Raw genomic sequence first — 13,900 nt, 5'->3', positions numbered from 1 at the left:
ACATGGGCTCAAGCTCTGCCAGGGGAGGTTTAGGTTAGATGTTAGGAAGAAATTCTTTACGGAGAGGGTAATCAAGCATTGGAACAGCCTACCCAGAGAGGTGGTGGATTCACCATCCCTGGAGGTTTTTAAGCAGAGATTGGATGTGGCCCTTAGTGCCATGATATAGTAATTGGAGTTGGATCAGGGGTTGGACTTGATGATCTTGGAGGTCTTTTCCAACCCAATCTATTCTATGATTCTATAGGAGTGAACCTTTTTGGTGGGATCTGCTGAAAAACCCAGGAAAGAGAAAAAACTTGCATACATCACAGCAGACAGACAAAAGCTATGTTTTCACTGTGCTAAGCTGTTTTCAGCCAGCCTGAAGACCTGTGACACATGACAAGCAGTCAGCGCAAAGAAAGACGGAAATTAGTCTGTCCTCATTCATACTAGGCATGAGCCCCTACACAGAACTTTAAAAGCACACCCACTGTGCATCAGTAACAATGCTACTACACTCTTTCTCGGTCTAAGGAGGAAAAAAATAACACTCCTGGCTCTGCAGAATAACTGGCTACTACTGGGACAGTGACTCCGGAATGACTCCCTGAAAGCTTGAGGTTTTCACTTTGCAGAGGCAACGAAAGCAACCCCCTTCATATAGGGAGGATCAGGATGATTCCCAGTTGCCCCGTCAGTTGCTCAGACAGACCACAGTCTCATAGCTGATTCCGGATACAGATGCCAGGGGAAAATAACTGACATGATTGCGGGTCCCCAGGACGGTGCATGCACACACACAAACTGCAAGGGTACACGAGCAGAGCTTTGTTAGTGCCTAGGCCACAATTCTCTTGTAAGCAAGTGCAAGGCTAAAGTTACCTCGCAGAGAAATGCAGTTCTCTGTCATCAGAACACTCACATATGGCTTCATATCGTTGATCAACATGAAGGAAGCGACAAACATGTCTGAATTATCTCTGACCAGCATGAAAATGAATATGCCAAGCACATAAGTAATTTAACAACTTTTGTGGATTAGAAAATCAATTATATCACCTCCAAGGTTGTTCATGTCAACAGCAAAGTTGGAATGAAATTGCCACCTTTAAAGTGCTCAGTTTTCTTCATCAGCATGTTCCAGCCAGTTAATTTTTTAACACACCACAATCCAACTGTTTCATTCTGATAACACCTAGGGCCACTAATTAAGGGCTTAGTTTGACTGGCAATGCACAGACTTGTTCCAGCCAGATGCTCCCTGCCCCAAGGAGCTTGCTAGCAAGCAAAGCTCAGAAAACAGACACCCACACTTTAGCCACTACATCAATATGCAAGGCCACAAGAGTGGAAGAAAGATTTGTGTGAGAAACCCCTACCCAAAGTTGTGGGGATGAAAACAACATTTGATTTGTAGAAGGCTCACAGAGCTGGTTAGAGAATACTTCTAAAAGCTCAGTATCAGTACTCCATGACATCAACCCATATGAAAGCCCAGGATATGCATTTTAAAAGCTCCTTGATCACAGTTCAGAAAGGGCTTCTCAGGCCTACCAGTCCAAAACTAACCAAAAAAAAAAAAAATTAAAAAAAAAAATGTACTAGGCTGTAATACTGCACAACCAACATAAAAACTCAGGCCTTGAGTCACAGGCCCCTCTCACTTTTCTTGTTTGAAGCATTTCACTACAATATGGGATAATCACCTGTTCTTACTCTTCTCTCCTGTTCCACAAAGTCTGCTCTGGAACAGACCCAGCTGCCAGCTGTTATCGAAGATGATCCCTAACCTGTAAAGTCAGATCTGCTTTTGGCTCTCAATATCTAACAGTCAGCCAAAAACTGGAGGGTTCTGAATCTGGCCTAGTCTCTGGCAAATAACACCAGACCACTGAGGCACCAGGCAATTCACCACCTCCTTTCTTGGATTCAGCCACAGAAGCTGAAGGTTGAAGAGCTGAAGCTGTTAATCCCATAGACTGGACTATGAAGTACAAAGGCTCAGGAGTGGACACACTGCCCCTGCTACAGGGACACAAGTGTCCAATGGGAAAACACCTAGGAAAACCTGTCATCTACAAGTCCCTGGGCCATGACAGTATGCATCCACAAGTGTTGAGACACCACAACTAGGCCTCTCACGATCATATCTGAAAGGTCATGGAAATCAGGAGAGGTGCCTGAGGACTAGAAGAAAGCAAATGTTACCCTCGTCTTCAAAAAAGGCAAGAATAGGACTCTGGGAACTACTGGCCAGTAAGCCTCACCTCAGTTCCTGGAAAGGTGATAGAACAGATCATTCTGGAGGCCATGTCTATCCACATGGATGATAAGGTGGTGATCAGTTGTAGTCTGCATTAATTCACTAGAAGTAAACCATGTCTGACAAACGTGGTTGTCTCCTACAATGAAACTAGTACTGCGATGGAGGAGGGGAAAGCAGTGGCTATTGTCTATGCTGACTTCAGCAAGGCTTTCAATACTGTCTCCCACAATATCCTCATAAGCAAACTCAAGAAGTGTGGACTGGATGAGTGCACAGTGAGTTTGATTGAGAACTGGCTGAGGGTTGTAATCAGTGGCACAGGGTCTAGTTGGAGGCCTGTCACTAGTGGTGACCCCAAGGTTCAATACTGGGTTCAGTATCGTTTAACTCATTCATCGATGACTTGAATGAAGGGGCAGAGGCCTCCTCAGCAAGTTCACTGATGACACAAAGCTGGGAGGAGTGGCCGATACCCAAGAGGGCTGTGCAGCCCTTCAGAAGGACCTTGACATGTTGGAGAGATGGACAGACGGCCACCATGGCCAGTCTTCGCGAACGAAGAACCGGGGAAGGACTTTACACCTTCCAGCCTGCGCATTGGATTTTTTAGGTGAGACACAGTGTGCGCGGAACTGAGCCCACCCTTTAATCCTGAGGTTCGTCTGCCGGGGCCAAGCGAGCTTGGACGGTGGCAGCGAGGTCCTCAGGACGTAGATGGATTGCCTTACGGGCTAACGAGCTCCATCTGCCCGGGGAGGGGCCCTGACCAGGAATTGAACCCAGGCCTCGGCGGTGACAGCGCCGCATCCTTAACCACTAGACCACCAGGGGCTCCCAGGACAGATAAGAGGTATCTGAAATTCAACACGAGCAAATGCAGGGTCCTGCACCTGGGGGAAAAGAACCCCCTGCACCAGTACCAGACTGGGCACTGATCTGCTGAAAAGCAGCTCTGCAGAGGAGGACCTGGGGGTCCTGGTGGACAGCAAGGTATCCACGAGCCAGAAGTGTGCCCTGGAGCCAAGAAAGCCAATGGGATCCTGGGGTGCATCAGGAAGAGCACTGCCAGCAGGTCAAGGGAGGTGATCCTGCCCCTCTACTCAGCCCTAGTGAGGCCACATTTGGAGTGCTCCAGTGTCCAGTTCTGGGCTCCTCGGTACAAGAGGAACATGGAGCTCCTGAAGCAGGTCCAGTAGAGGGCAACAAAGATGATTAAGGGACTGGAGCATCTCTCTTATGAGGAAAGGTTGAGGGAGCTGGGCCTGTTCAGCCTCAAGAAGAGATGACTAAGGGCGAACTTCATCAATGTGCACAAATACCTAAAGGGAGTGTAAAGAGGATGGAGCCAGGCTCACCTTGGTGGTCCCAAGAAATAGGACAAGAGGCAACAGGCAGAAACGGATGCACAGGAAGTTTCACCTGAACATAAGGAAAAACTTTACTACGCAGGTGAGCACGCACTCGAACAGGCTCTCCAGAGAGGTTGTAGAGTCTTCCTCAACTGCTGGCTGAGCGTGCTAACCTAACAGCAGGTGAAATGTCAGTCAGTCAGTCAATCCCTCACTTCCCACCATGATGACTTTTGGTGGAAGGGTAACAAAGGGATGCTGCTAACTTCCTCAGCAACACCAGCACATCTCCTGAGTCAAAGTCCTCTGAGCAGCCCTAGTTAACAGCCTAAAGACCAGCTTTAGTAGGGAAAAAGAGAAGTCCATTACAAGCAAGGAGCTCTGGTCCAACACCTAAGACAGAGCACTGCACACCCCATTAAACAATTAGTATGCTGGTACAAGGCTCAACCAAGACCAGGCAGCTGCACGTGGTCCCCAAAGGCCTACAAAACATATTTAAACCCAGAGTTTGCAAGGCTGGCTTCCTGCCCATACACATGTGTACCAGTCATTGTACCACTCCCCACTGCAGGCCACAAAGACACCTCTGATGGGCTAAGAATTAGCCTTGCAAAGGAACAGTGTAAGCCTAACTTTCTCCACTGAACCTGTTAAAATGCAGACCACCTGTCTGCAGTACAAAACCTTGGCACTAATATAAACAAAATGGCTGCAGATACCCACTCCTGCACATTTTCCTGCATGCTCCCAAGCATCCTGAAAGCTGTATCTATCTCTGAGAGCTCCTTCCAAAGATTCTCACAGTTTCACAACCTGAGGCTCCAAGAGACAAACAATAAAGCTAAAGGAGGCAATCACAGCCACAAGGCCCAAAAACAGTGTTAAAAAAAATCCCCATTGCCTCTGCAAAGATACTCTGCACTGAATCAATCCATTACAACCTAAAGCATTGCCCTTATTTTACTTCCAAAAATAAAATCTAACTCTGCCTCCCCCAAGAACCACAGAATGTGCAATCCCCAGAGGAAGAAGTACTGCAAACTTTGATGAAACATCAACACTGTTTCTAACCAAGTTGCCATCAGCCTGTCCAGAGTGGCTGCGCAGAAGTGCAGCCACACGGCGATCTGCCTCTGTGTAACACATACAAAAGACTTCACTAGAGTCTGGTATACAGATCCCCAGCCCCCAACTCAAGCAACGAGGGCTGCTACTTTTCCCAGATCCCCTCTTTAATTTGGGGCCAGGTGCTACACTTCCCACAGTACCGGTGCCAATCCAGAGAAACTCTGCTGATTTCAGGAAGTATCCCTTGATTCATAATTTTGACAAATCAGGATTTGGTATTTTTTCCTAACTCACTCATCATGGCTCCATTTTTATCCCATTGTATATGGCTCAAAAAATCCTGCTTGTATTTGGCAGGAAGGACTTACAGAGTCCTTATCCTGAATCTGTGATCCTTAGTTTTATTTTGAACACTAAAAAATAAAAAAAAAGGGACTTAAGAATAATCTGGAAAGACATGGGTCAATGCAGTGAGCCAGTCTAAAACCTTTCAGCTCAGATTCTGGCCTTCAGGACCAGAAGGGAGGGAAATGCAAATAACTAGCTGAAAGGCATTTTAGGTAAATCGTGTTTGTACAGTACCTAGCACAGTGGGGTTCTATCCTGGCAAGGGCTGGGAGACTACAGATTGCACACATACAAAGGTAACTAGGCAAATGCCTAGGAAGTTAAATATGAATCCCGTCAAAAAAAAAAATCTAAAAAACAGAGAGATATATCTGTCTTTATACACTTTTGTGTATTATCTGAATTGTGCAGGCTAATTCTGAGAGCAAAGGAACACGACTTTTAAGTAAGAGGAATACAGCTTAGGCCAGTTCCTCCTGAGCACACTGGCTGAGAGGAAACTGACCCAGCATAATAAACGCTGCAAGTTTCCAGCTTCTCAAGGCCCCGTTAGAAGTTTACCTGAAGGGTTCAAAAAACAACCGAGACAAAACCGGCTGTTCTTACCTTTAGCTGGAAAGGCTGAATTTCGTTCAAACTCTGGTTCCTGAGCTTTTTGGTAAGGATCTTCAGCATGGTACAAATGCGAGGAGCCAAGAAAGGGTTAAGCACACACACACACGCACGCATCTACATCTGCCGAGCCGCTGCTACGCTCGGAGGAGCTCCGCAGAGCTCGCATCCAGCACCCCAGGTACAGGCGGCCGGGGGAGGAGGGGGGGACACGGCTCCGGACAGCCGCTCCCAGCTGTGCCCCTTCCCTCTCCGGCACCGCACTCTGTCCTACAGCCCTGCGCGGTGGGAGGCACAGGGAATCCCTCTCCAAAGCCTAAAGAAAAAAATTAAACACCAAACTTCCTCTGCCTTCCCCCCCCCCCTCCAGCTACGCTTCAGAGAGGAGGGAGGTACCAGCTGGCAGCGTGCGGTAGGGGACAAGATATTCGCGGGGCGCAGAGCGCTCACTGCGGGACGGCAGAGCCCCCCGGGCGAGGCGCCGGGCTCCGCTCATGGCAGCGCTCCCACCCGGCCAGCCTCGGGCGGGCACCGCATCCCGTCCCGTCCCGTCCAGCTGCCGCCTCCCCGGGTCCCTCCCGACCGCCGCGACGGGAAACTTGTAACAAACGGCGCGGCCGCCGCGGCGCACATTGGCCCGACGGGGCGGGACGGGGAGGGACGGGGCGGGGACTCCGCTTAAAGGGTCACCGGCCCTTGCCGGGCGGTGGTTCCTGGGTCTCCGACCTGGGCGGGCTCTGCCCGGGATGTAGCACGCTGGTAGGTGCCTGTGCGCTGCCGCATCCTGGCTCGCAGCCCGCCCGCGCCAGGAGGGTAACGGGATGCCGTGACCTGTCTGTCCTGTCCTCCCATTCGGAGCGTTCAGATCCGTAGAGAGGGCTCGTGTGTCCCGTCTCGAGTGCCCTGAGCCACCCCGGGAGCTTGCAAGCGGCCTCCAGCAGCAGGGAAGCACACCGCTGCCTTTCCTCACGGCCGAGGCGAGCTCGACGCCAGGACAGCACCAGCTCCTGCTGCACCAGCTCGGGCACAACCAAGGTGGTCCACTTCCATCCCAGTCCTCCAGCACCTCCCTGGCAAAGCAGGCAGGAAAGTTATCGGGGACTGACTGATAGGCTCCCAGCCACTTCGAACCCACAGGAAGCTGCCGACACGTTTGCCAGCAGTAATAACAAAGGGCTTTCACCCACTGCCAACTCCATGCCAGCGATAAATTCCCCATGTCTAGGTGAAAGGTCCCTTTTGCCCATTGCCAGGCCCTTGGGGCCAGCAGAGCCTTTTGTCCCAACCTTCCTCCTGGAACCAGTTGTGGAGGTCTCTGTGTACAAATTCCAGAGGAGCACAGGCTGGTTAACGTATCGGTTCCCTGTTCTCAGCCAGCAGGCTGTAACAAGATAAGGAAAGAACACTCGTAAAATGCTGACTGTGGAAAAGAAAGGGAACGTCTTCGCTGCAGGGGTAAGGGCCTCGGTTCAGCTCCAGTTAGCAATGTATATTTTCTTGAAGGAGTACAGCAGTCAGAGTCTGAGCAAGAAAAAAATATTTCAGCTTTAAGATGGTGCCTTCTTAGAAGGTGTCTGCAGTAGGAAATTATCTCAGCTATTAAACCATACTTGCTCTGTGAACTTGCATTCACACTGTGGACTTGTTTTTCACCTCTTTTTCTCCCAGTTCACATCAAATTGAAATCACAATCTAACCTTAAGTCTCTAAGTCATCACACGTTTTTATAGGTACTTCTGCTTTCCTTATTGCATGCACATGAGCAGATTGCTGGTCTGGCATCCTGTGTCACCAGAAGAGGGTAAAATGCCAGATGAAAACAGAAATCCTCCATATAGATACACAATAAGATCAGAATTACTCCTGATCCTTAACCAATAATCATGGTACATCCCAAAGCCCAACAACTGAGACTCTTTTATAATTTCTTCTCCTTTTTTTCATAAAAAGCCAAATTCCCCAAGCCATTATTCATTACTTATTCCAGAATTGAAGCCACTGGCTTTCCTCCTAATGGTCTGTAAGATACAACCCATAAACCACAGTCAGCTTAAACCACTGGATATGATTGCTTTCCCATATTTGAGTTCTTGGAGTTCAAGCACTGGGACAGGCACGTGCCAGGGCCCAGTTGTTTGTCTCAGAAGAGATGAAGCTGAAAAAGTTCCCTGAAACAGAGAAGAGCAGAAACTGCCATCCCATTTGCAGTACCTCACAGCCTCTGTCTGAGTTCACGCCACCCCACTAAGGCACAGAACAGCAACAGGGGTCACAGCCTGGTGGAGGGTTCATGCTAGGCCTCCTAACCCACTGCAGGGCCAGGTCTGCCCAGGGCAAGCTGCAAAACCAAGTGCCAATGGTGCTTTGTCATGGCACTTGTGATGTGAGAGAAACTAGTACTTTAAATCCCGCTTCTGCAAACTTTACATACGTGTGTTTCAGCATGTACCTGCAGAACAGCTCTTTCTTTCTTGCTTTGTATTTCATATAACCAGAACAGCCAGGAACACCAACTTTGGGTACACCCAGGTCCTTTGGGGGTCAGGTTATACACACCTGCTCCCAGTGTTTACTCAGACTGTGTATCCATGAGCATCTCTGTGTACCGGCAGGCTCAGGAGAAACACTCACCCTCAAGTCCCTCTCCAGCTAACCTTGTGCCTTGCACTGGTAAAGTACCACGGCCTCTCTCTTGGGCCACAACTGCAATGCAGGAGCAACTGGCTGACAGATCACAATCTCTCCATCGATCCACAGCATCCAGCATCTCCTCTGAATGAGGCACAGTGACACACTGCTGCAACCAGCGACAAACAATTCAGCAGACCCTCAGGGGAAAAGGAAGCCTTGCAGAAAGCAGAGCTGCAACCTACTGCTACAACTCTTATGTGACCTGTACCCCGAGGACAAGGTTTGACATGCTAGATGGGTTCCCAGTAAGTGACAAGTCAGACTGCTGCATCTCATACCGAAAAGAAAAGTTTCCTGAGAGATCTGGAGGTATTCCTTTTCCACGCATATACAGGTTGCAGAACACTGCCAAGTAACAAGGATAGCAATATATTTTTCAGGGGTAAGTAACAGTATTACTCCCAAAGGTGAAACCTAAGTCAGAGTAAGGTTACTTGACTTTCTGAAGGTCACTGAGGAAAGCTGTGGAAGATCCAAGAATAGAAGTGGTATCTCCTGGCCCCTAGCCGCAAGCTCCCAGACTGTATAATGGCCTGTTACTAGATCACACTGCTGGAGCTATGCAAAATTCAGTGGTTTCGCTTCCCAAGCATCTCATGTGATCACTTTGCTTTGGTTTTGGTTCCTGTGGGTTTCTCACCCATGGAGTTTTGATCTGCCTACTGGGTTCAAACCAAATCTCAGTCTCAAACCTAGTCCAAGTTTCCTCTAATCACATGAGAAAAGCATGAAAAATGCATCACATAACATTTAGGGTAAGCCCACAATCCTGCTCCAGCATTGCTTGAAGATCTCTTTAAACTCCTCATGGCCAGACAAGGAGTAAGTGGCAAGAACACGTGGCATTGTGGTGACATGGAGAAGAAAGGGGGCTGTGACCTGATGCAGGATCCTGGTTCACTTCCACAATACCCACATTCCTGCCTGCTGCTGCCAGGGGGAAGACATCTCTGGATGTCTGGTGTGCCACATGTTATTTTCCCTAGGAGACATTCCTCTGTGGGAGTCTCGACCAAACAGTATAATAGGGGAGGCAGGCAGTGAAGACAATGTGGTGAGGATTAGTTTAATGCACAGATTCCCTCTGGGCTGTGTTTCCTGTTGTGCTTAGAGGACAAGCTAATGCCTTTTGCAGTTTATCCTGCCCAAGGTGTACCACTGACACTGCCAGATGCAAGAACAGGAATGTGTGTGGGTGCAGAAGGCCTCATTAGGCAGGCCTGGCCAAGCCCTCTCAAAAGGCAAGCGATGCTGTTTTCACCCTTTGAAGTCACCTGAGTATCTGTGACCTTACACACTGAACTGCCCTTACACGGCCCTTCTTACACACTGAACTGCTCTTTGGTCTCCTTTTTCCACCCACTGTGCCATGGCAGGATCATTCTGCATCTGTGCACACACTGATCTGAACATCCCGAGATTGGAGGCAAAAAACCAGCCAGGGAAGAGGTTCAAGTGCCATCTATTGGGGATCTCCCCTCATTACACCGAGGGAGACAGAAGGATGAGATGGGAAAACCCCATCCATTCCCTCTCCCTTATGACCTTAACTGGGAGATTTCTGAGTCAGACGCTGGAGCTACAGGAAGTGTCCAGGCACGAAAGGAACATCTGTCTGCCAAGAACAATGCTAAAAGAGGATAGCAAGGCAGGAGCAGGATGAAAGCTGAGTCTGGAGCTTGCTTGGAGGCAGATGTGGGTCCAAAGCCAGGCATATCTCGAATGGTGCCACAGAGCAGGGTCATCCACCAACTGATTCAACCGTAGTCCAGTGTATGTAGATAAAAGCAGAGGAGAAGGGCAATCCACAAAAATAATGAGAATTGTTTCCAGAACTGTATGACTGACAAAACAGACAAAGAACTCCAAGCTCTGTCCTTGAGCCAACCACCAATTACTTCTAGCAGGTACCACAGGGCACTTCTCCTTCCAGTGTGTGAACTGACGAGCCTGTAAGCTCATCCTGAAGGGATCATCTTCTGACTTTGCCTCTGTGCGATGTCTGCCCTCACACAGGCAAGTCCCCACCATACAAACCATAAACACACCCCATGCCCCAGCAGCAGGGGTGAAGTTGCAGTGCACACAAGTGCTCTCCAGGCTCTGGCTGTGTGGTCTTTATACCAGGGGTGCAGGGAAACCTCCCACACACGATGGAGCCCTTCACTTAAGGCTACAAGCAACCACAAGTGAGAACTGCCCAGCATTACCTTAAAGCCTACAAACTGTCCCAGAACTGAGCCAGCTGCTGTCGTCCAAATGCTTTGGACATTGAGGGAGAATCAGAAAGGGCTGCTCAGGGACGGCTGAGGCTGACAGCTACCTGTTCTCTTTTAGGTACATCTCTTTTAGGCACATTTGAGCAATGAACTGCCTAGGATACGCATTTTTGCAGTTTTTGACTGCCATGAAAAGAGGAAAAGAAGCAGAAAGAAAATTGGAAAGAAAGGTGTTCATAAAACCTTGCTATTTGGTAGAGGAACAATGACCACACCAGCATAGGCAACATGACAGACATAAGGAAAAGAGATGATCCTCTTAACAGCACTTCTGGGCAGCCCTATTTCTGTTATAATTCCCTTGCCGCCCATTCTCTCCCTGAAAATTGTTAAGGCCAATTGGAAAGTCAGCATGTGGCTAATACAGCGAGAACCAGGGAGAGCAGGATTACCACGGCCATTTACACTGTGCTTCTCCTGCTGCTACTGCAGACATTTGTTCCTCTGCAAAAGGCCCTGGAAGGGGCCCCATGACACCCACTCAGTAACTCAGTGCTGGGACAGCACTCACAGGGCCAGCAGTTTAGCCTGGCCAGCCAGAAGCTCCGGGGTAGTAGGGCAGCCTGGCACCTCAGAAACGCAGGCAAAGACAAGTGATGGTTTCTGTTTAGGATAGCTTTTTCCTTGTAATCCCTGGAGAAGAGGAATTGTCTCATCTGGCTAAAAGAATCTCTGACTTTCTTTCCTTCAGTCACTGCACCTCACTCCCCTATCTTCTTTTCAAATGTCTTCTCAATAACAGTCCTCAGGTGGGATCACCAGTGGTTCTGAGCCCCAGCCACAAGCAGTCAGTCCAAAGATGAAAGAAAGAACCATCCAGTCTACCAGCCTGCCTCAGACCTGAGGTCTTTAGGTCAAAGACAAGAAACCTCAAACTACAATGCTTAGAAGGGGTGCACCAGAGAGAAAGGGCCCAGGATCCTGCAAAAATGACAAATTTCTTAAGCAAAAATGCTAGGAAATGAGCACACTCAGTGTCTGCAGAGGAAGGGAGAAAATATTATTGTGGTTGCCGGTTTGATGGGGGGAAATTCCTTTCTGGAACTTCCTGGCTGCCCAGACAGCCTCTGGGCTTATCCCAAGTATATAAATAAAACACAGCTTTCAACATCAAAGAGGTTTCCCAGTTCCTCTAGTTGGACACCCCTTCTAGATCTGTGTTTGTGAGCAGTTTCAGTGCTTCTAAGGGAAGTGGGGGGAAAAAAAAAAAAAAAAAAAAAAGACAGGCTAGTATCACCAGGGAATGAAATTCCAGGAAGAATTTCCAGGTGGTGCAAGTTTGAACTTGATGCCTTACTGTGAGTACAGTGCAGGGATTAGGAGAGCAACAGCCAGGCTGCACCCACGCTGTGCCCTGGCTGGGCCAGCAGCCTGGGGGACTCCTGGCCACAGTGCCCCACCGTGAACTTGGCCAGACATCTCAGACTGACATCAGGTGACCACAAAACACCAGCCAGGCACTGGTAATGTTTTACAGAACTCTTAGGACTCCCATCTGCCTCGCTGCACCTCATCTCCAGCTGCTGCCAGGCTCCAACTGATCACTGGGGAGGGAAGACAGATCTGGGTCCACTGAAGTCAGTGCATGAACCTGTGCTACTGAGCTGCTCCTAGCATGGGAGGCTGTGAGAGCAGCATGAGTAGTGCCTAAGGTCTCTGTGGCAGTGACAGCACAACAGAATCCTCAGAGAAAGGTTTCCAGGTAAAATATACAGCTCTTAAAATAACTTTAGAACTGAAAATTACTGAGGATATGCGATCACAAACCAGCCATAAGTCAACAGAAGGGGTCCAAGCATCCAATAAAACTGCGCTGTGAGGAACAGAACAAGACAACTTATCTTCAAAAACCTCTGCCTCAAAAGCTCAGATTGCTAGACTGGCCAAGGAAGGAGTAACCTTAGAAGATTTTGTAATGAGAATAAATCATTAGCATGTCATTTACTCCTCAGTTTCTAAACTCTGTGAGTGCACGTTGCACCTGTACATCCTCCCCAACTCTTCTAGAGGCCAAGACCAAATGATGAAATCTTTATCAGTTTCTCACAGCTAAGAACAGTTGTTTGCAAGCTATCCACCAGAAATTCTGCTTGAAACAGCTCTCCAGGCAGCATGGCTGTGTAAACAAAGATGAAAACGACCTTGGGATGAAGGAGATAAATTTGGCATCAGTAACAGTGAGTTCTGCATGCAGGCACGCTAGCACTTAAAAAAAAAAAATGTCAGAAGGGGGGGGGGGAAAGGGCTGATAAAGGGTGGGGATGAGATATTTTCGTCGAGATCTTATCGTACATCACTCCCTTACGTCTCTGTTTCCAGCCTCGTGAGAAGCCCCACCTGTGGCGTGCCCGACACCTTCTGGGCCTGCATTACCCCCGGCCGGCCCCAGGGGGCGCGAGAGACCGCGGCTCTGCCCCGATCCCGGCTCTCCCGGTCCCGACGCTCGAACTTCCCGGCTCTGCCGGCCTGTGTGTCCTCCCGTACGGGCTGAGGGCAGAAGCGGGATTACCCCGTAGCAGCAGCGAGCTGCCGTATGCTGACGAGCACATGTCCGAGCAGGAAATGGCGCTCCGGTAGCCAAAGGTGTGGGTGTCTCACGCAGCGAGCCAGGGTGCCGATCCCGGGCTCTGGTTCTGCGCACACACAGCCAGGCAGGTTCCCAATGCCAGGCTCGCTCTGCACGCTCCCTTCTCAGTGCTTAAGCTCGAGGGCAGGGCAGCAAGCAAGAGCAAAAGGACCAGGCCTGCCTCCGAATTCCACCCTAGGATGACCTCTCCTCGTCCAAGTGCATGAGAGGTGGGCACGAGAACCTGACACAGGTTACACCCTCACATCAGTCTCCTAGCCCTAAAAGGCAAACCAAACTGCGGTCCACACAAACAAATTCTCAGTCTTAGTTTCCACACCACAGCCAGTATTCCTAGAGGCATTAGTAAGAAATTTTCTGGAGACTGATTTTGAAAAAACTGTTGTCTTTCTCAGCCAGATCTACTCAAATGCATTCTAGCTCCCTGCTAGATGAGTAATGGGCCCAGATACACAGCATGAAATCCCCCAAATAAACGTGCTCACGCATCATAAAGAAGCACGTATAGTAGGTGCGCAGGCTTCCATCTCTGCGAGACCTGTGTAGCAAATTGTAAGCAAAGCAGGACAGACAGATTCAATCATAAGGATCTGGCATTCATCTCATCACTCCTCAGCCCTCATCTTTTCTGCCTTGCAAACCCAAAGGATGACTTCTGAAGAGCCAGACTAATTTGTTTATATGTGGCAGACACTCATCATGCCAGCAGAAA

The 13,900-nt window shown here is 49.2% G+C and overlaps 1 protein-coding gene across 3 annotated transcripts in view; it reads right to left on the bottom strand.

Annotated features, from left to right (window-relative positions):
- LOC114059066 overlaps positions 1-6,143 on the bottom strand; it is a 57,744-nt gene extending 51,601 nt beyond the window's left edge. For all 3 annotated transcript variants that reach the window (XM_027887072.1, XM_027887073.1, XM_027887074.1), the window contains exon 1: positions 5,626-6,143. In XM_027887072.1, the coding sequence (XP_027742873.1) occupies positions 5,626-5,748 (123 nt within the window). In that variant the 5' untranslated portion in view covers positions 5,749-6,143. The remainder of the gene's footprint in view (positions 1-5,625) is intronic.
- Positions 6,144-13,900: the final 7,757 nt, after the last annotated feature.

The sequence above is a fragment of the Empidonax traillii genome, unplaced genomic scaffold (assembly GCF_003031625.1).
Source record: "Empidonax traillii isolate 1590-97213 ecotype Southwest subspecies unplaced genomic scaffold, ASM303162v1 scaffold202:size1011777, whole genome shotgun sequence".
Taxonomy (NCBI): Eukaryota; Metazoa; Chordata; class Aves; order Passeriformes; family Tyrannidae; genus Empidonax; species Empidonax traillii.
This window is presented reverse-complemented; position numbering and strand designations above follow the sequence as displayed.